This window comes from Dama dama, chromosome 1 (genome assembly GCF_033118175.1).
Source record: "Dama dama isolate Ldn47 chromosome 1, ASM3311817v1, whole genome shotgun sequence".
NCBI classification, from domain to species: domain Eukaryota; kingdom Metazoa; phylum Chordata; class Mammalia; order Artiodactyla; family Cervidae; genus Dama; species Dama dama.
In genome coordinates this window covers 74,599,234-74,620,464 of record NC_083681.1, presented here as the reverse complement: position 1 = coordinate 74,620,464, position 21,231 = coordinate 74,599,234, and the positions used below count along the sequence as shown (strand labels likewise).

The window sequence follows — 21,231 nt, the reverse complement described above, 5'->3', positions numbered from 1 at the left end:
ACTGGCTACTAATGTTCTTACTTAATCATAACAACCTTGTGAAATAGGCATTTCCCATTAAATTTGGACGCTGAGGATAATGAACTTGCCAGGGGTCACACAACTAATAAGTGACCCAAGATCATGAGTTAAACTGCAATTTGTTTCTAAAGCTAAAGCATTGACTTGCCTCATATATTAGTTATTCAGAGCTTCCCTTCATTAATCTCAGAGTATTAAGATATATCAGAGGGTTTCTCAAAAGCAGCACCATCAACATTTCAAGCCGGATAATTCTTTGTCGGGGGGTTGAGGAAGAATGTCCTCTGCATCTTAGGATGCAACACCCTGGCCTTTACCCGCTAGGTACCAGTGTACTCCCCCCACCCAGTTTCAGCTTCCAAAAATGTCTCTAGATATAGGTCTCCTGCGGGATACCCCCTCCCATTGAAAACCATTGATAAGGTATTTCATGATTTTCTGTCCTTTGACCTTGGCTGTTTTTTGATACTGTATTTCACAAAGGGCTTGCAGTGGCTTCAAACTGTCTTATTTTTATAATTGTTATAACCATGCTGCCTGGTTCTGATACTCTTTGAGTCCTGCCTTTCTCTCATTGCCTCTCTCCTTTTTCGCCTTGTCTTTTTGCTTTTGTCTGATTCTGCTAAATAAAATGCAGCTGGATCAAGTGTTTGTAAGGACTTTTTACACAGGTATCGATTCTGCAGGCATTCACATCTCTGAGATTATAACCATTAGTGCTAGTGGAAAGAAGGCAATTTACATCTTCTAATTATAGTGGAGGGGATGGGGGATGCATAATATTTAGCACGTTGGGAATTAAATGGCTACCAGGCTCCATGGAGTTAATCTTCATGGAAGAGTTGATTGATGTGCATGTGCAGTTCTTTTGGAAAACGGGGGTGGAGAGTGGAAATTGCAGTTTTTCTCCTAATTGTACTTTAGGTGTCATTTATGACAATTTCGTGTTGTCTAGACAGGGAAATGGTAGAGAGATTGTTCCAGTGGAGTCAAATGCTCAGTCCAGAGGGAATCAGGAAGGTTGCTGAAGTCAGGATCAGGGTGGAAGGGCAAGTATTATACTCCCAGAGGCGAATCAGTGAAAATCGAATGTCACTAAGAGAAGCAGTTCAGTGTGAACCTAGGATATAAGAAAAGTGATTGTACTCTGAGCTTCAGGTTACCTCCAGGGCTAACAGTGGATTGTTTGGGGGCCCAGCTGGAATCTCTGCCCTCTTTTCTATTTCTATAGACTCCAGAAACCTCATTACTTGAACAGACATGCGCCAGGAAGGCTGCCTCTTGGCCTCTGGTTAATAAATGCTCCAGCCCACTGTGCAATCCTTTTTTCTTCATTCTCTTGTTAGGCTTCATTTACTAACTTCTCTTTGCCATGCTGATGTTGACCCTAAGGTTTTACTTCATATTATAGAGTACAGTGTTTGCAGTATACCCAGGTCAGTGGAACAAACGACCCTCGTTGAGGGTTTTTAAATTTTCAGATCAGGAATGTGAATGTGAAAAATCGTCTGAGAAGAAATGTACAAGGTTTGCTGTTACTGAAGCCGTCAATGATTATATCCTGCAGCCTTTGTAATATTAGTAGATCTAGAGATAGACGTTTTTTTGGAATTATCTGTTATTCTGAATAAAATTAGCCGAGAATTCCAGGATTATGGAATTGTGTAAATGTCTTCTTGATTTGGGGGGAAACCAGTCAAGTAGGGTACACTGCCTCTTAATTGAAGTCCACACTTGCATGTCATGGCTGCTGTTTGTTAGTACATGTGCATGTGAATATCAGAACCAGCTGTGGAACTTGTCATTGATATGATCCTACTTATCCTTCGGTGAAAAGCCTCTGATCTAAATTCCTAGTTTAAAAATGTCTGATCTGTGGGCCCACCTCCCAAGTCTCCCAAAGAAAGAATTGGGGACAGCATAAACATGTCCACGTAGATGACCTTGGACCTTTGAGTTCAGATGCTGACAAAACTGAGTTTTTATTGTAAATGGAAGCTTCATACCTATAGTGTGATGTGTGGAGGATACATGGAGCTAAGTATAGGACTAGCCAATCTTTTTACAAATGTATTAAAAATAACCCACCAACTATGTTCCAATATAGAATAAAATTTGTTTTAAAATAAAAAAATTAAAATATCTGTGTGCCTCACAGTCCGCGGAGCGTCAGATGTCTGCAGAGGGGTCTAGCTGGCTTTTCGGGCAGGACTTCTGTGCAGCTGGACGCACAGTCGTGCGTCCCATGTGAATTTTTCCCAGCTTCTTCCCTCTTGGTGTCTGTGACTATGCCGTGCTGATGTTTTGCCATCTATTGCTCACTGCACAGAGACATTGAGGAATATGTTCATGTTTTGTAAAGATGTTTTCAAGCTTTTCTGGTAAAAAGCCTTTGTTTTGAGCCCTGTGAATTGTTTATGCTTGATGGTGGTAAAATAAGGCTGAGCCACACAACAGGCGCTGTGCGCTCTTTCTGTTGCGTGCCTGTTTCTTCCCCGAGGTTAGCCTTCTAGCAGCGCCGCCTTGCCTCGGTCTGCCCCCCAGCAGGGGCAGGAATCGCCGGGCGGGCCCTGCTGGCAGCTGCATCATGTGCCATAGCGCACCCCCCAGAACTCGGGGGCCCTACAGGGATCAGATGAGTGCCTATCGTTGGATAACTTAAATGATAATTGCCACTGTGTGAAATGGGGAGGCTTGGATGCCTCCACTGTAAAGCAGAGATGTCAATTTGGAAATCATAATAGAGGTGTCGTTTCAGAACACACAATTATTTTTTACGAAGAATAAGGGCTTGTCATCTTCCAGCCCTGGCATGCACTGAGGCAGAGATCTGGGGCTTGCAGAGCAGGATGCAGAAGGGAAGAAGGCAGTGGTGTATCCAAGTTTCTTTGGCCTCCCACCCCTTCGCTGCCCCTGAAAACACGGCCGTCTCTCCCCGTGAGCTGTCTTTTGGCAATAAGCTGTCGGGGAGCATCAGTGGTAGTTTCCCAGGCAAGTAGCCAGCCTCTGACTTTATGATTTAATAAGCCTCCCAGGGACCAGGCTGCACCGCGTTTATCAGGACAGAACATGTCCGCACTTTAACCTGAGTGGCTGAAGTGACCCGCGGGGTGAAGACTGAGGTCAGCAGTTTCTGAGAAACTAGTTCCTTCAGGAATTTCTGTGTCGGGTGTTGGACACCCAGAAACCTTGTCTGAAAGGCACGGGGTCAGTGACGGGCAATCAGATATGTCGTTTTGCTTATTTTTCCAGATCTGCTTGGTCTTGCTGATTTACTGTCCTTAGATATTTACTGGCTTCCTCTTGTGTGTTCATTAGGATATGAGTTTTAATGGGGATAAAAAGATGACTTGGATCCAGTACTTGCTTTCATGTAGCTTACAGTCTGGTGGTAGAGACAAGAAGACGTAAGGAACTGCAGTACCAAGTGACTGTGGGAAGCTCTTTTAAGAGAGGGTTCAACCGCTCTGGGGGATGAGGGGAGCGAGGGTGAGCTTCTGACTGGAGGAGTGAGACATTTGAGCTTTAAAAGATTTTTATAGGTAGGGGAAGAACTTTCCAGAAAGAAGGAATGGCCAAACTGAAAACAGGGGTGAAATGGGGGGGTGTGTGTGTTTAGTGTAGTTAGAGGAGTAGTTCTCGAAGTGTGGCCTGGGGTCCCTGAAGTCAAAACTGTCTTTATAACAATGCTGAGGCATTCTTTGTCTTTTTCACTCTTTGTGCTTGTGTAGTCTATTTTTCTCAGTTTTAATCTCAAGTGTAGTACATATTGGTAGATAAAACCCATATAAGCAAAAGCTCTTTGGGATCCTCGGTAAAATAGATAACTAATTAAGGCCCTACTGTGTATCACAGGGAACTCAACTCAGTACTCTGTAATGGCCTATATGGGTTAAGAATCAGAGAAAGGATGGATATATGTATAACTGATTCACTTTGCTGTACACTCTGAAACTGTACAACATCGGAGATCAACTTTACTCCAATAAAAATTTTTTTTTACGTGTTAAAGGAAGTCTGAGACCAGAAAGTTTGAAAACCACTGGACCAGAGCAGGTAGCATGTTCAGAAGGAATGAGAAATTACACTGCACAGCTTTGACTGCCAAGCTGAGGAGTTTGGAGTTTATTCCCTAAGCAGAAGGGAGTTATTCCTTTGAGTTTGGCTCCCCTGAACTGGACTAGCAGATGTCACCCACACACCAGAGCCAGACTGGGAAACTACTCTTTAGGTGTGGGGCACCAGGGGCATCTTATTAGTAGCTCCTAGGGGCAGTTGTCCTTAACAGTATATAAGAGTTTTAGCAGTTGATTGTCTCTAGTGTTGGAGAAGTTTGTACATGTTTGTTGGCTTTAGCTTGTTGATTTTCTGTGTGATCCTACAGCCAGTTAAAAAGCATATCTTTAGGATATAGTTGTTTATTAAGGAAGAGTTGTCGCTGGTTTGTTTATTCTGTCTAGACTGTTACCCAGACTTTCTGCTTCTCAATCCTAATATCCAGTGAATTTGAAAGAAAGTTTCTTTCCTTTTGGATGACCCGTCTCATCTGCCCTGACAACTTTGTTCTTTTCCAGCACTTTCTTCTACTACTATTTTTTATTGTTTTCTTAGTCATCAAAGGATACAGCTGATCTACGGAACCCTTGTACAGATTCAGGGTATTAATTAAGGTAGGAAGAAATAGTTGGATTCATATAAAATGTTAGGAATTTTGTAGCTTAAATTGTCTTCCTGTTGACTTATAATTTTTAGTAGGGTGTAATAACTGGCAGTTGGTGATGGACAGGGAGGCCTGGCTTGCCGCGATTCATGGGGTGGCAAAGAGTCGGACACGACTGAACTGAACTGAATGTTAATTTTTGATGACTTACTGTAGTGTGTAATACTTTGATTTTAAGTTTTTCTGTTCCTTTCCATACTGACTCCACTTTCTCTTTCAAGGGATTTTGTATAAGCAAATACTTTAGAGCATGAATGGGCAGATTTTTTTTTTCTGTAAAGGGCTAGGCAGTACGTATTAGAGGCTTATTATAGGCCTATCCCTATCTAGACTACTCAGCTCTGCCTTCCTAGCTCCAAAGCAGTCACAGACAATATTTAAATGAATGGTTGTGGCTGTGTTTGGATAAAACTTTATTTATAAAAACAGGCAGCTGGCCGAGTGCCTGTAGTTTGCCAAACCTGCTTTTTAGAAGCAATTTGCTATTTTGAAGAAAGTCGTTTTAAGAAGTGAGTGATTCTTTTGCAAATGAGTAGTTTTCTCTTTAGTTTTCAGTGGTTTACTTTTAGATTTTGTATATTTGATGTTTTGAATTTTGCAGTAATTTCAGACTTGCGGAAAAGTTGCAAAAATAGTGCAAAGAATTCCCGTTATACTCTTCACTCACATTCACTGTATGTTAACATTTTACCACATTTTCTGTATTATTTTCTCTCTTTTGATGTATCTAGATATGAATATGATCATGCTTTTATTTGTTTAGTTTTAATATTTTATGTTTGTGATTATTGTGTTAAATATTGAATTTTATTAAAGTAGTGTGTAGTTTGATAGAACAGTGGCCTTTAGACTTAAAAAGAAGCACTTCTGTTCGTAAAATGCTTTTGAGCACTTGTGCTTCTGTGTGTGTGTGTGAGATACACATTATGGTTATACATTTAAATCAAATGTTCTGATATTTTCTTCCTGTTCTCCAGTGGATCAAAATAGCACAGCCCGTGGTGAACCTCACTTGAACACCACTGGCATAGAGAATGAACTAGGCAAACTTGTAAAGAAAAGTTTCCTTTCCATAGCTTCAGAGACTCTTTAAAACATTTCTGACTGGAGTTAACAGGTCAGAATGAAGTGGTACCTTCAGACTTCAACCAACTTGTCTGAGCCCTGAGCCCTAAGTCCTACCTGATTTCATATTACTGAACTGCTTGATTAACCATTGAGTCAAGTGAAATTTGTAGTGGCCAGAGCAGAAGGCATTCCGCTGCCATTCTGTTCCATTCTCTTGCGTCATTTCCCCATTGATGGCTCTTGGCAAGAAGCTCACTGTGGGAGAGAAAGATCTTTCTTTGAGTTTCCTAGGAGTGGTGGTGATATTTACTTGTCTAGTCATTCTAGTTCTTTCTTTATTCAACACCAATTATAACAGTCTTTTTTAATCCTTCAGATAGTGTTTGTGTTGTAACTGTAGAGAGCTTAATGTTTCATCAGTGATACATGTTTGGGGGTACTCTACAGAGTAATTGGCTCTCCTGATTTTGTGTATTAGAGTTAAAATGCCATGTACGTATGACTTGCCAGTCCACTGTATTGCCTGGGAGCAAATGTTGCCAACAGATTCTAGTAAGTAGGCATAGGGGGTATATGTTCTAAAAGAACCTCATCAGGGACTCCCCAGAGACAAAACTTAACATTTTGGTGTAACTCTGTTTTAAGAAGTCGTCCTAATTAAGATTGGAATTTAGGGTGGGGAGTAGAGTTTGTGGGATTGTAAAATAGAACCAGTAAAATTGAAATGACCTAACCCAAGCTCTTCTGGCTCAAGAATCTTCTTTACAGCATGCTTAAAAACTCATCTAATTTCTCTGAGGCTGTCACTGCCTTGGCAGAGTAGGGGGTAACATTGGCCTCCTAAATTGGCAGGGTCATTTTAAAGAAGGATATACTCTGGTTTACTCTGGAGGATGCCCCTTGTCAAAGCGCCTCTGCTTATGAAGCAGCCATTTGGAGGGTAACACGACAGGGCTCAGTGATACTCAAAACTCAGTCCAGAACCCATTGGGATAGAGCAAGCTTCTGGGTGTTCCAAGGCAGTCAGCTGCTCCCAGATCTTGCTTCTGTTCTTCAGCTCCCACCTAATTCCTGTAGCACAAATTTATTAGTAGTGAACATGCATGCATGCTCAGTTGCTTCGGTCATGTCCGACTCTCTGCTGCCCCGTGGACTGTAGCCCACCAGGCTCCTCTGTCCATGGGATTCTCCAGGCAAGAACACTGGAGTGGGTTGCTGTGCCCTCCCCTAGGGGATCTTCCCGACCCAGGGATCAAACCCATGTCTCTTGTGTCTCCAGCATTGGCAGGGGTGTTCTTTACCACTAGCACCACCTTATATGATGGCCTAAATGGATCCTCTTCTCAAAATTCCACTTTTCTTCTTCGAGTCTGTGTACCTCTCACTATCCCCTCCTCTCAGAAACATCCCATATTTCGAGATTCAAAGACATGCTGTTATCTTAAGTGCACCTATGAAAGAAAAAAAATCCTGCCAATTAAAGTGCGTCACACAATTATAAGATGCATCCCTATTTCACACATGTTAAAATGTGGGGGGGGAGCGTGTCTTACAATTGATGAAACACAGAATGTCTGCTACTGTAAACAGTGATGTCATTGAAGATTCAGGTTTTCAACCACAGAGAAGTGTTGTATCGCTTTCTTCTCTTCCTCATTGGTTTCACTGTGTTCTCTCCCTTCAGGGGTGGGATTGTTTAACTTGTTTTAAGCGTGGGGATGATAAGCCTTGCGTAGATCAAAACCATGATGTAACACTTGGCTGTCCTGGGTGGGAAGGGTAGCAAGCCAGGCTGTCAGGCCTCTGCTGTTCTCTTCCCCAGACTGTCAGGGAAGATGCTCCGGTGAGCCAGTCGCTGGGATAAAGTGACTGCACACGACTCTACCTAAAGCCAGCTGGTTTTAATAACAGTGAATTGAATTAACTCAATTGGAAAAGATTGGTAGCTGCTGCCCTTGCCCTGCAGATCTGCTTTAAAGAAGAGTCTGGCGGGGAGCCGGAGGCCCGCTCCTGGGAGAGCCAGGCAAGACGCTGCCAGAGGGGAGCAGTGTGCATTTCTTCCTGAGACCTCTTCCCTGGAAACGTGTTCCATGGCAGGAGCTTGATTGGCCGCCAAGGCACACTGGAGTTGGGAAGCAGTGTGGCAGACATGGCAAGCTGGGGGACCCCGAGCCATGTTTATCAAACGTGTTTTCACTGGCCCTTCCCATACAAAAAGGAAGAAAAATGTTTTAGTAAAACTTAACAGGAGACTTCATGCAAAAGTCCAAATTTCTGGCGTCCCTTTAAAAAACAGAAAGAGCCAGTGATCCTGGATCCACATCCTAGTTTGGACTCACAGTGGATTCGTGTGCGTAGTCGTTGGAGGCATGCTGGGGTTGACAGGCCTTCCCTGGCGCTCTGGTGCGCTCTCTCAGTAGTGGTGTGCCCCGTGCAGTGCACCTCACCCCTTGGCCCGTTGATCTCCTTGTCGTGTAGTGATGCTTACCTTTCCAGGCTGCGCTGAGGTTAAATGGAGTACGTGTGAAGTGCTTAGTATTGCCTGGCACTAAAAAAATGCTCAGTAAATGAACACATATGATCATTGAACGGATGGCTGGGCTAGATTATATAATTGAAGTTTTTTTTTTATCAGTTGTTAAGAAGGAAATGGCAACCCTCTCCAGTATTCTTGCCTGGAGAATTCCATGTACAGAGGAGCCTGGAGGACTTAAGAGTCCATGGGATCAGAATCGGACACAACTTAGCGACTAAACCACCAGGAAAGCCCTGGAGGGTACTCACACAAGGGTGTGGGCAGAGCAGAGTGCCTAGAAGATAATGGGATGTGGATGAGGATGACATGGGGGAACTGAACACCAAAGTAAAATGTTGGCACTCCATGTTAATCTGTAGGTATGCCTTTTTCCTCTCTCATGTTGATCCCAACCTCCTGTTTGTCTGCTGGAGGTACTGCAAATAAAAATAAGATCATGTCTCTAAAGCACTCGATCATTTCTCACAGAAGAGCAGTATTCAGGATCATACAGTGGCCATATCCAGTGTGGGCGCTCTGGAGCGCTTCATATCATTACGCCTCTAAGTGCTGGTAGGAAGGATGCGAGCCCAGACAGGAGGTGTCAGCTAGCCGCAAAGGGGGATGTTATTTATCTCTCTCCCCCATTTTTCCTAATGAATGACCTCTGAGTTGGTAATTGACAGGGATTATTGCCATTTTTTTAATCTCTGCTAGGAGGCTGCTGGAGTCTTCCCTCATTTCATTATCCCGTTATGATGGAGCAGGATCCAGAGAGCACCCAATTTACCCAGACCCAGCGAGGTAAGGCTAAAGTGAGCAATGGCACCAGGTGGGGGGAGGGGCTGCCCTTGGGGGTGCCGAGCTGGTGGACGCTCCGGTCCGTGCCTCTCTGGTCCTGGTGCTCTTTGCCTCTTCAGTTACAGTTCTGAGACAGGTGGTTGAGGTGATGGGGAAGTGTTACAGGTAAGTGAACAGCGCCTCTGGTGGCAGAGGGCTACGCCTAAGCCCTGACCCTTTGGGGCTCCCTGGCAGAGTCATAGGACATTTCTTTTCGGCCGTTACCGTTCAGATGGACAGCCAAAAGGGAAACGACAGTTTTTATTAATAGGGAAATCACTTAGCAAATTAAAAGCAAACCAAAAAAAATCCTCATTTGAGAGAGAATTTAGAACATCAGAAGGCAGAAATCAAGGTCATTCAGATGTTGACTCTTTGGAGACTACGTGAAGAAAGAGATGACTGACAAAGGGTAACTGGGTAAAATAAGTTATTAAAGAGTTAATAAGGAGCTTGCCTTATGCTAATCAGCAGACATTTGAAAAGATCTTGAAGAGATTAAAAAAAAAAGTTTGATGAGTTTAAGGCCCACCTTTATACAGGTAACTCAGGACCAAGGATGGGGTGTTGAGTTGATGTATAATATTTATTTCTGGTGAGCAGCCCTGTGGGGATGTCACAGCTGGACTTAATAATTCTGTTCATGATCCAAAAGGGGGATAACCTGCACATTCTTTAAGCAACTCCAGAACACACGCTGTGAAGCTTTAGAAGAAGAGGGTAGTTTGTAATGGTGGGGTTGAGGTAACAATGTGGGTCAGAAAAGGCTAAGTGAGCTTTGCTGTAGATCAAGAATTTCAAGTCAGAATTGGAACCTTTAGACCAAGTTCATTTCAAGGATATTGAATGATTTTGTTGTTACCAGATATAGGTCATGATTTTGAGCATTGTTTCTAAGACCCTAATGAAAAGATTCCCCATCATCCTATTACTTCCTTTTCCATACCCCACAAATAGCCAATCCAAGGATCAGGGAACCAGGGATTTATGATTTTAAAACGGGTGGACAACTCTGATGAAGACTGAAACAAGGAAGTTAGTCTGTTGTCATATTTGAAAATAACAAGCCCTCAGTAAGAGAAGGAATTGTTTTGCATAAATCAATTTCTTTGAAACACTCAGAGAACTTCTTGCTGTGAGACAGTTTTGTTTTGGGTTTTTTCAGTACAGTAATGGGAAACTCAACCCCAGAATTTTTAACCTGACAAAGTTTAACAGTGGTTCATAAAGACCATTACTTGTCCTCCTTTCATGTAATGAACTTGTTGTCTATTCCTACTCAGGTCTTTATCACAGAAACGCCAGGCTTTATGGTGTTTGTATTTTTACACTTTCCCTTTAAATGCATAGTAGGGTTTTTTTCCCGAGGGGGGTAGTATTTTTCCTTGAAGAAAACTTGAGTTATTTAAAATATTCATTTGGAACACTTTTAGAGTTTGATAATTATCAAGCTCTCTAGTAGGAGGATGATTGTTACCACATTACTGGCTTTTTAATTTCTTTTTCGTCTTAGACTTACCCGGCATAATATGTATAGGTCAAAACCTTTATGAGACATCTCAGCATTCAGATCCTTAACTTCCCTCGGATACCTAAAAAGACAAGACTAGGATATACTTCTACTTAAGATTTGTGCCAAGAGTACATTTTTCTTTGCCACTGATGCATAGTTTTATAGCTTAGGGAATTCCTGTTCAATGGTGAAATTAAACAATTGAGGTTACCTAGTGCTGAATTTTTACCCCTACATAAAAGGGCAGTCTTTATTTAATTATAGTTAGCATCAACATTATTTCTACCTCTCTCACCTTAATATGATTTTTCCATTAGGGTAGGCTGTCAACTGAGGAACAAGTGTTTTTGTGGTCACTTCTCAGTATCATTTCTAAAAAAATAATCTTCATTCTCCTCTTAAAACTTTATTTTTTCTTTAAACTTCCATTTTTCATTCCTTTCTAGTCTGATTAACTTGAGAATTTAACCAACAGCAGTTGATTTCTGCTGGAAGATTTCTGTGTATTTGGTAGAGACAGTATTGACTTCTGTCTGTTGAAAATTTAGGGTTCTTGATTCGTCCTCACCAAATGCATGGGACCAGGTGCCCAAAGAGACAATGAATGTCCCACAGGTTGAGATGTTCATTCTTACACTCTGATGATCTTGGCCAAGGCCTTTGTACCTTCCATGCCCACCTAGTGTATAAAGATAATTTGGAATCAGAGGCACCAAAGGCAGCATATTGTTCCATAACACAGATTTCTGAGTTCCAAAGATTGTGTCCTGGCCTCCTTGGAAAGTCTATTGGATGGTTGGTCAAAAGGACGCCACCTGTGATGACAGTCATTTCAGAGGCAGCCTTATTTCGTGTTAACTGCAGGATCTTCTTTGGTCTGAGTGAGTAGATTTACTGAGAATTTGTCCAGAGTCTTACTTTGTCCGGGAGTAATGAAAGATCAGGCAGCAAGATGTTTGTAAGTACTTTTCCTACAATTTGGATATAAGTATTTCTTTTTCCATTCTCAATCCAGAGAGTTTTTCCAGAGTTCCATTTAAAAAAAAGATGCTTTTTTCATTTTATATTCAAGCATTGTAGAAGTTAAGGTCCCTGGGAATCCACATCAGGATTGCTGTGTTTTATTTTTTGTTCTAATTACAGAAATATATATACACATACATCATAAATACCATTCTTTAATTTTCCCCCAGTTAAATTTTTATTTTAGAGGGCTTTTGTTGTGCATATGTAGGGATAACTTTTTCTTTTCAACTTTTACATAGTGTTTCTTTGTATAGGTATAATTTATTTAATCTGTTGATGGACATTTGAGGTGTTTCTAGTTTTTCCCTAGTGCCAGCAATTTATATATTTATTTTCATATCCTTGTGTGTTTCTGTAGGATAAAATCACTAATGGAATTGCTGAATCAAAGTGTATGCCTTGGGCAGGTTTTAAGTCTTGAAATTGCTTAGTATCTACTTAATATAAATATAAAGCATTTTTCTGTTATTGGTCTACTCTCACTTTCTCCGTTCACAGTCTCGAGTTATATGTGTTGTGAAAGACAGAGGAAAAACTTGAGAAAGAAGGGACTATGCAAATTGTATAGGACATGGATATTTTCATGGAGTGTGAAGATACTGAACCATAGTCAGAATACAGGTCTATCTAGATTAATTGCTTATGAGAGCAGCCATCGTAAGGGAGAAGAGTGACTGTTTGTCTTCTGTGTTGTTCAATGCCCATGTAGCCTCTGATGCTCTGTCTTAAGAAATAGACAAATCTTTCAGATTTTCTGTTTCTTCTGAGTATATTGTGCTCTGTCTCTATCCTGAATATCTTCTCTGTGTTAAAATATCTGGATAATCTGTAAAGGAGAGATAAGAAGTTCAAAGAGATAATCTTAAGGAACTAGGACAGTTCTGGAACTGTAGATATTTGTTGGAGAAGAAAGGAGTCCTGGTGAAGGTGATGCCTGAAGATGCCTTCTTCAGTCATCCTGGGTTCACCGTCTTTCAGCCTATTTTCTCATCTGGAAAGTGAAAGAAGCTGCGGCCCCTTCCATGTCTTATATTTTGAGCATGGACCATTAGGGGAAAGCTGCGCATCTTTATAAAGGGCACCCTGAGAAGTTTAAAAGAGGTCCCTTGAGAAACTAAGAAAGAAAAGTCCAGTGTTAAACTCGTGGGAGGGGGCAGCTGTTGATCAGATGATGACTGATTAAACAGCCTCTTTAACCACCAGTATTTCTGTTCCGAGATCAGGCAGTCTGATAAGCACGTTGCGCAGCACAAACCTCCTGGTGAGTTAAATGGCCTTTATTTTTCATGTCTCCGGAGCTCGCCTCGGCAGGGAGATGTGATGGGAGAGCTGGATTTACTGTCTTTCCCAGTATTCCCCACATTAGTGCTAGTTTGTGTTTGTTCCTCTCTGTCTCTCTCAGGTTGTCTCCTGCTGCATACTATGCCCAGAGAATGATCCAGTACCTGTCCCGGAGAGACAGTATCCGCCAGCGTTCCATGCGCTACCAACAGAACCGCCTCCGTTCTTCCACCTCCTCCTCTTCCTCAGACAATCAGGGTCCTTCCGTGGAGGGAGCTGACTTGGAGTTTGAGGACTTTGAGTAAGTATCAGTTCAGCTTGCTTTCTCCCTGCTCCTTCCTCCCCAGTCGTGAGTACTTCCAGGTTAGCCACTGTCCGAGCAACAGTGGTTGACATTCTGGCTTCAGACCCCTAAGTTATTACTTACGAGCAGTGGCATGGGGTGAGGGACAGAGGACTAAAATGGCCAAGGCACGCCCCACCTCTGGCCGATGCACTGCTGATTCCCTGGCTCCTGGGGGAAGAGATGGCCCAGCGGGCCCAGGCCAGGCTGGGAGGAGAGGGCCGCTGTCCTTCAGGCGACATTTTTACTTCCCTTTTGCGTGAACACTCACTGTGGAAATGCTTCATGTGGACTGTCTTCACACCATCCAGGAGGCAGGAGGGTTGGTGTTTTTTTCTAAGAAAAAGTGGATATAGAGATTAAAAATAAAAGACTTGAATTTCCCTAGGAGACAGAATTCTCTTACAGCCTCAATCACACTGCTTCTTTGAGATCCTGGTCTCTTGCCTCTCAGCGTCCTCAGTCTCCCCCTACCCCCAGTCAGGATCCTTGGAGATGGCCTGTCAGATTACTGTGGGGGTTGAGAGGTGTTTCCGTCTTCTAGCCTCTTCGAGTGGTCAGCTGGGTTACAGGGTTGGACTGAAGGAGCAGCGTCAGCCCCGGGCCATGGGGTCAAGCTCCGCAGAGTGGCTGCCGGGTTTTACAACCTCTCAGCTGCCACGCGTGACCTTTCTAGCCACCTCTTGTGTTTCTTTCCGTCCTGAAACTGAGTTTTCCTGGCTCGTATCAAATTGGACATTTGGCTCTTGCTTTGATTCCTACATTTTGATTTTCTCAAAACATGCAAAATACGAAAGAGAGAAGGATGGTTGAGCATTTCCCACTGCCCCTGTCTCTTTTGCTGCCAGTACTGGAGCAGGACAGTCTGTCAGTCATCTTCCTTTTTCTTCCCGTTCATCTTGACATGGCCTGGTCAAGTCTGGAATCTTAAGAGTTCCTGCCTCCCTTCCGCCTTCTTTCGTGAGCTGAATGGATAGTTCCCCAGGAGCCATCTTGCAGTGGAGCTTTAAGGCGTTTGAGAAATATCTTTGCTCCCAAGGACCAAGAAGATGGGGACACCCATCATAGCAATTTGCCCTCCTGATTCAATCCTTAAACATGCAAACAACTGTGTACTTAGAGGCAGAAGGAACACTCAGTGGGAGGTTCATTTGTCTGAGGAAGATGGAAATGTGAAGGAAATGCAAGGATGCCCTGAAACAGCTGTGCTGTGGCAAACGGAGGAGGGCTGGTGTGGGGAGAAGGGCCTAGCTGCTCTGGGATGCTCGGCGTGTGTCCTCCTGCCTTAAGTCCCTGCTGGGGGAGGGTTGGCTCTGGGCTCGGCAGTGAAGGGAGAGTCTCCAGTCCGTCTTTAGCCGGGCAGACCCCTGGAGGGAGATCTGGTCCCTTGCCGAAATGATTGTTTTTCCAGCCCCAGGGGCTATTCTGTGACGCAGTCTCAGCGTACAGTGCCAAAGCTGCCGGGACTCAGGGCTGCTGGGAAGCCTCAGTAATCCCGCGGAGCCCTGGAGTCGGTGCAGACTGCAGAGCCCCCTCTGCACGCGTGTGTGGAAGGCTGTTCTCTCTTCGCCGTGGTGAAACGTGGGGCTCGTGCCTTTGAGCTGTATCTTGCCTCGTGACTTGTCCTTCACAATGGAGTTCTGGGTTAGTTTAAAATGTTCTGTTCTCATCTTACCTTCTCTTTCTTCTGTTTCCACCTCCTCCCTTTCCCCATCCTTCCCCCTCCATTTTCCTGTGTCAGATTGCCTCCTCTCTGTGCTCCCCACGGCCCACCTGTGTTCGCCGCCCCCTGGCTTCAGCGAGACCTGAATTTACATCGCCTTCTTCACCTTTCATGCACTGACTTAGCCGTTGTTTTTTCCCTCGGGGTCTCACATGGCTCCCTGGTTAGGGACAGTGGACTGGTTTCTCTCCGGCCCCTCCCAGAGCCCCTCCCCTGGGTGTCTGCCTTTCTTTGGGGGCTGGAGCAGACCATAATCTTGTTTTTTAAGAGCAGCTGTGGATCAGTCACCTCAGTGTTAGCTGTCCAGGCCGTCTCGTGAAGGATACTGCTGGCTGCTTGAGGCCCAGTTACAGTCTGCTGGTGCTTTCTCTCTTCCCCCGCCCTCCTCCCCCTGCTGTACACCGAGGGCTGCGTGTGGTTGCCCCTCTGTTAGTTCAGAGGGGCTCTGAGAGGAGACAAAGTGAGAAATTTAGGGACTGTACCAGCTCCTTTTAATTTCTTTCCCCAATCCTTTTCCTCAGCCAGAAGGGAAGTTACAGGCTGTGCACTTGTAATTTATAGTTCCTTCAAGTACAGAGACGCAGGTAAGCTAGATGTGGCCTGGGATCCTCCTGACACTTAGAGTACCATTAAGAGACCCTGCTCTGCTGGGCTTCTCGCCTTCCCAGCACAGTGCGTTCCTGCCTCTGCCCCTCCAGCACGGCCTCTGCTCTCTCCTTCCGTTTGCAGAGTCGGAGATCATTTTGCCTTTCTCCAGCTTGTCCCATCCAGGTGTATAGCGGTCTCAGAAAACAAAGGGAGCCATTACCCACATCCCTTCTGTTTTAGGTCTCTTTAATCTTCCATCGAATGAAAGGGATCAGCTACCATGTTTTTCATGTACACTAATTAATAACAGACACAACATTGTATATTTAAAAATCTAGTTTACTCGTTATAATAACCCTTTGAGATAGTTGTTCCTTTCAGTGTGGTTTTTTTAAAGTAAGGATACTGAAGCTTGACCAAAATCAGGCATATCTAAGATTAGAGATCAGGAGCAAACATATCTAGTGTCTGACTTTATTGTCCTGCAGATTTAAAACCCTTTAAGAATGTACAACCATATTTGAGTCCTAGCTCCATGAGCTTGCTGGGGGAACAAGACTGCAGATTTAGCACTCGTGGGGGATAACTTTGAAGGTTGGTCATCGGGTTAAGTTTTCCATTCTTTGTTGTCTGGATTGATGAGCGTCTTCCCAGGCGGGCACCTTCTCCTACCATTCGTCTCTGTCTGCGGCAAGGATGGAGACTGCAGGGGCACCGTGTCTGTCAGAATGCACGAGCAGGACGCCCGGAAACCTGCTGTCAGGAGGTCTGTCCTGACGCCCTCAGCGTCTGTCTCTGCATAAAGGTGCTCACTAGTAGGGCAAGATGCGGCTGCCCCTGACCCCGCTGTCTGCCTGCTTCTGAGCTCAGACCACCCACTAGAATGTAGATGGCAAAGAAGCCGAGGGAAAACTTGCATTTCTATTTTCACCATCCCTTTGGAAAAAGACGAGAGAGGCTTTTTTGAAGCCCAGGTTGAGTGCTGTGTTCCCGTAGTTCCTAAGTCCTACAAAAGAGGTGGTGTCTGTGACGTTATGACTGTCGTTTTAACTATCCTCACCCCCCTTCCTCATTTTATCTGTTACTCTAAACGTAATTACAATCCCAGAATTATCTTCCGATCATCTTGCCTCTCTTTGTAACTACTTTGCCTTCCAAGGCAAAGATACCCTGCGCTAATGACAGTCAGAACTGGAGAAGCTTCAGATTAGATCAGTCACAAATATCTCCCAACACTGGGAAATTATATTCAACTTCTTAAAAATTGCTGCCAGCACAGAGAGAAATAGTCCTTCATTCGCAGTTGTGACACTGGGCTATACTTTGGGCAAACATCTCCGTGAGAAATCCTAGTCTTTCAGCCTAAAGATGAAGTCTCTTTAAGTCTGTTGCATGTATTTTATTAACTCTTCCGATATATCTGGTTGTATTTGGCCTCCTTTTACCTAGAAATCCATGTTGTGAGCAAACACGCCAGTCCGTTTCATCGTGAAGTGATTGACAGTCGTTTCTGAGAGCCCAGGATGGGTGCTGGATCCTCAGTTTGGCATGATGTGTTTGTCGCACGTGCATTCGTGCAGAGGAGCCTATAACCCGCGGGCTTTCGTGTTCCCCTTGCCAGACGTGGGGAAGTTCTAGCAAGGAGGTCATCGAAAGGCCTTCTTGGTATATAATATAGCTGAGGAGGGTTCTGAAGGCTGTCACTCAGCTCTGCCGTCTGATTGGGTGTGGCGTAGGAGAAGTTACTTGCCGGAATTTAATCATCTTCATCTGCCCTTTTGCCGTGACTACAATTTAATTAAGTCACACCAGGAAAATATGTTAGAAGACCAGTCGTGTTGCTCTTGCCGTCCGTCTGTGGGTGAAGTCCTGACGGCTTTGTGTGACCCACGTGCCTGGGTCAGGTTCTCAGGGCTCGACGTTCCGGTCGGGTGCAGCCACGCGTCCTCGGCAGTGGCTGTGCCCCTGTGGCGTCTTCCGTGTGCCTGGTTTCCAGGACCCCCGTGGGCGTCGGTGACTGCCGACAGCAAATGCGTTACTCGTAGCCGAGAAAGCAGAGGGTAAGCCTTCGGCGGGAAAGGTTGCTCTTCGTTTTGAAATGAGGCTGCCTTTTCTCTCCCTTTGACTTACAGACTGTAACGCTTTGGTATCAGAGGTGCAGGAGAAGCTGTGAGGGAGCGCGCTGTAGAGTGACTGTTCTCTTTGCTGACTGGGACCTGCCAAGGCAGCCACGTCAGGCACCCTCGTACACTTACCCAGTGGTGGTGTTTCGTGGAAGCAGTCCTTAAACTGAGATGAGATAAGAAACTGTTCACTTCCTTTTTCACCAGAATGTTAAATTAATTTCACATAATTGATTTTTGTGATGGTTGCTTGTTTTTACAGGGTGGGTTTATAAAAGAGAAAGTATATGTCTTAAAATAGGACTTTCCCTCCAGATATGCTTAGAAGAAAGGCAAATAAATGCATAGTCATACAAACATGAAACATTCTGGAGTCTGTCAGGAGTTCCCTTGTTGCCAAGTATGGTCAGGTTGTCAAGTCCAAGATACGGCAGGAGATGAGCCCGGGAGTTAGGGTGACACCAGATCTTGGGAAGTCTCGGGTGCCTTGCAAAGGAGGTGACCTTTACCCTGCAGGTGAGAGGGAGCCACTGAAGACTTCTAAGCCGTAGAATAACATGATCAGATCTTTACATAGTGTCTCATAACAGACTGTAATAAGGTACCCCTGAAGTACAGGACAGCATTGTGTGAGGGGAGCAAGTACTTGGGAAGGCAGCTATGCTCACCACGATACCACCAACGCACGTGGAGAGGGTGCTGGGGGAGATGTGAGAAGGCTTCGTGGATTTCAGCTGGGTGTGGAGACGGCCGAGGACTCTGACGGACTGACGTGGAGGATGGGAGTAGGGAAGGAGATTCTGGACAAAGGAGTAGCTTCAGCAAAAACCTAAACATGGAAGATTAATAGGCTTTATTTGGAGACTCTGCAGAGATCCTTGGCTAGAGCAGTGGAAGCAATAGCTTGCTCCCTGATGGCTCAGTTGGTAAAGAATCCACCTGCATTACAGGAGACCCTGGTTCGATTCCTGGGTTGGGAAGATTCCCCTGGAGAAGGCTACCTCCTCCAGTATTCTAGCCTGGAGAATTCCATGGACTGTACAGTCCATGGGGTCGAAAAGAGTCAGACAGGACTGAGCGACTTTCACGTTCACATTTCGGACAATGAAGTGTTCGAGCGAGAAGATTAGGAAGACTTGGGCTGTGGAGGGCCTGGAATGCCTGGCTGAGAAGTTTTGACCTCATTTTTGTCTGAGGGAACCATTATTCAATGTGTATTTTAGGCAGTGAGTTCTGACAGCACTGGCTAGGCAGGTGGCAAGTATCGGATGCAGGGAAGCCAGTTAGAAAGCAGTGGGCGGAACCCGCACGGGGGCATGTGAGGACTGCATGTAAGTCCTGGGTGTGAGAGGCCTTGGCGGTTTCCAGGAGTGGGGCCTATTTGTGAATGTTCCTGGGGAGACGAGCCGCGTGAGAGCTGAGCTGTCTCACTTCCTACTTCTCCACACAGAATGTTACCCAAGTCCTTTTTTACTCTCACTGGAACTGATTTTGCACTAAGTTTATAAAAGTAGCAAGTGACTCCCAGAGCAGCGGTGAGTGGAACCAGGTTCTCTTGTGTGATCCCGCTGGTTCCCAGAGCCTAACACCTATCGTCTAGGGACTCCTGTGATTTGTCATTTGATCTTTGGCAAGTGCCTGTCCTACCCCAGGCCTCAATGTCTGATCTTGTAAAGTCAGATTAGATAATCTCTGAAGTTTATTTCAGCCCTAAAGCTCTTGGATCTTTGTTGGGACCTAACTGTCTTAGAAGAATTTTCCTTGTACTCAGCAGACGTAGAATAATAAGTCTCAGCAAAGTGGGGAGACTTCCTCCTGAGGATTGTGAAGGTGTTAGTCACTCAGTCGTGTCTGACTCTTTGTGACCCCATGGACTGTAACCTGCCAGGCTCCTCTGTCCATGGGATTCTCCAGGCAAGAATACTCAAGTGGGTAGCTATTCCTTTCTCCAGAGGATCTTCCTGACCCAGGGATCGAACCCGGGTCTCCTGCCTTTCAGGAAAGATTCTCTACCATCTGAACCACCAGGGTTCAGATTCCCTTCCTGAGGATTAGGAATAGGATATCTGGTACCTATGGAGCCCCAGCATATTTATAAAATATATGCCTGCCTGAATTCCAGCTCTTTCCCGAGGATTCCAGCTCTTTCCTATTGCTTAGAAATACATAATATTATTGCTTGGCAGCTTTAGAATTAGTATTCTTTCTGTGCAAGTAAAATACATATGAATATTTATTATAAAGAATGCTAGGGGAAGAGAAAGAAAAATGGAATATGTCTGGGTTTAAAGAATTAAACAGCCAAGAGGGAAGAGAGGGAAAGGAGGGTAACTATCACTTAGAGATATGTATTTATTTTTTAATATAAAATGCACAATAGGAATATGGATTTGCATAATGTATGCAGATGAAATTAAAGGTAGAATAAGAGAGGAGAAGAATTTGTAAGTGGTAATTATCTGTTATATTACTATTCCTTGGAGAAGAATTAAGGCTCTGCATTTCCAAGAGACCTCTGCTATTAGGTATCCCCTGTGAATAATCCCAGCTGGGCCTGTGCCTCCCTCCCCAAAATCTCGCCCTGGCGCACACACACGGTCCTTCAAAATAGAGACCAGAGCCTCACTGAGGGCACCCGAGTAAAGAAAGGACTTGGCCAAGGACTTGGCCGAGATCTCTGTGCCTCCAGGGGCAGGAGTGATGGGGTACGCCCTCTATTGTCTGGAGATTGAGTAGAAACCGAAGAGCTCGGGAAAACAGGTATTTTTTTAATAGTCTGATTTTCAGCCGAGTCAACTGTGTGTTGTTAAGAAGACAGCGGCCTTTTGAGCTCTGTGCTGCCAGAGCTGCCTTGACAAAGGCCCGAGTCAGAGCTGTTTGTCCAGAGCAGTGATGGCAGCCCGACTGTCTGGTCAGGACTCAGACGGCAGCCTGTAGGTATGTTTTCCATTCCTTTAAATTACAGCCTCTCTCTGAGGCAATTAATCCCAGGCATTTAGCAAGGGTAGCTGCTGTGTTTCTCCCTTGTTCCAGAGATTGCATTTTCTTGAATTTGGCACTCGTCTTAGATGCTTAATTGTTTGATGGGTGTTTTTTTCCTTATAAAATGTTTTATAAGAAAGTCTGATTTTTTTTTTTTTTCCTCTCTCCTTCCCAAATACCCCTCTGAGAGTTAATCAGAGATGCACAGAGTTCAACAGCTGGGAAAGCCATTAATAACTCAGCCAGCTTCTGTCCTGCTGGCTTAAAGGCAGCTTCTGACTGATGAAATTGATGAGGATTTCTCAGGTGTTTCCCTGAAAAGGATTCTGGTGAGAAAGAGTCCTCCAGTGATAGAGGAGCAGTGCCAGCATGTTTGCATACTCGGGTCTTCACTGTGTTTGTTTTTTTAAGTCCCTCCCCACCCCCTTGAAAAGGGCATGGTCTATGTTACATTGTTGTCCTTATTCTTCTTGTTTAGTCGCCAAGTC

General features: G+C 44.5%; 1 protein-coding gene across 8 annotated transcripts in view; it reads left to right on the top strand.

The window, feature by feature from the left end:
- AMBRA1 (autophagy and beclin 1 regulator 1) overlaps positions 1-21,231 on the top strand; it is a 166,130-nt gene that overhangs the window by 51,118 nt on the left and 93,781 nt on the right. For 5 of the 8 annotated variants that reach the window (XM_061152823.1, XM_061152862.1, XM_061152842.1 and 2 more), the window contains 2 exons: positions 9,042-9,128; positions 13,106-13,285. The exons of 1 other annotated variant lie outside the window; for it this stretch is intronic. In XM_061152823.1, coding sequence (XP_061008806.1) covers positions 9,042-9,128; positions 13,106-13,285 — 267 coding nt within the window. The remainder of the gene's footprint in view (positions 1-9,041; positions 9,129-13,105; positions 13,286-21,231) is intronic. 2 more of the 8 variants (XM_061152848.1, XM_061152872.1) reach the window with 1 other exon arrangement.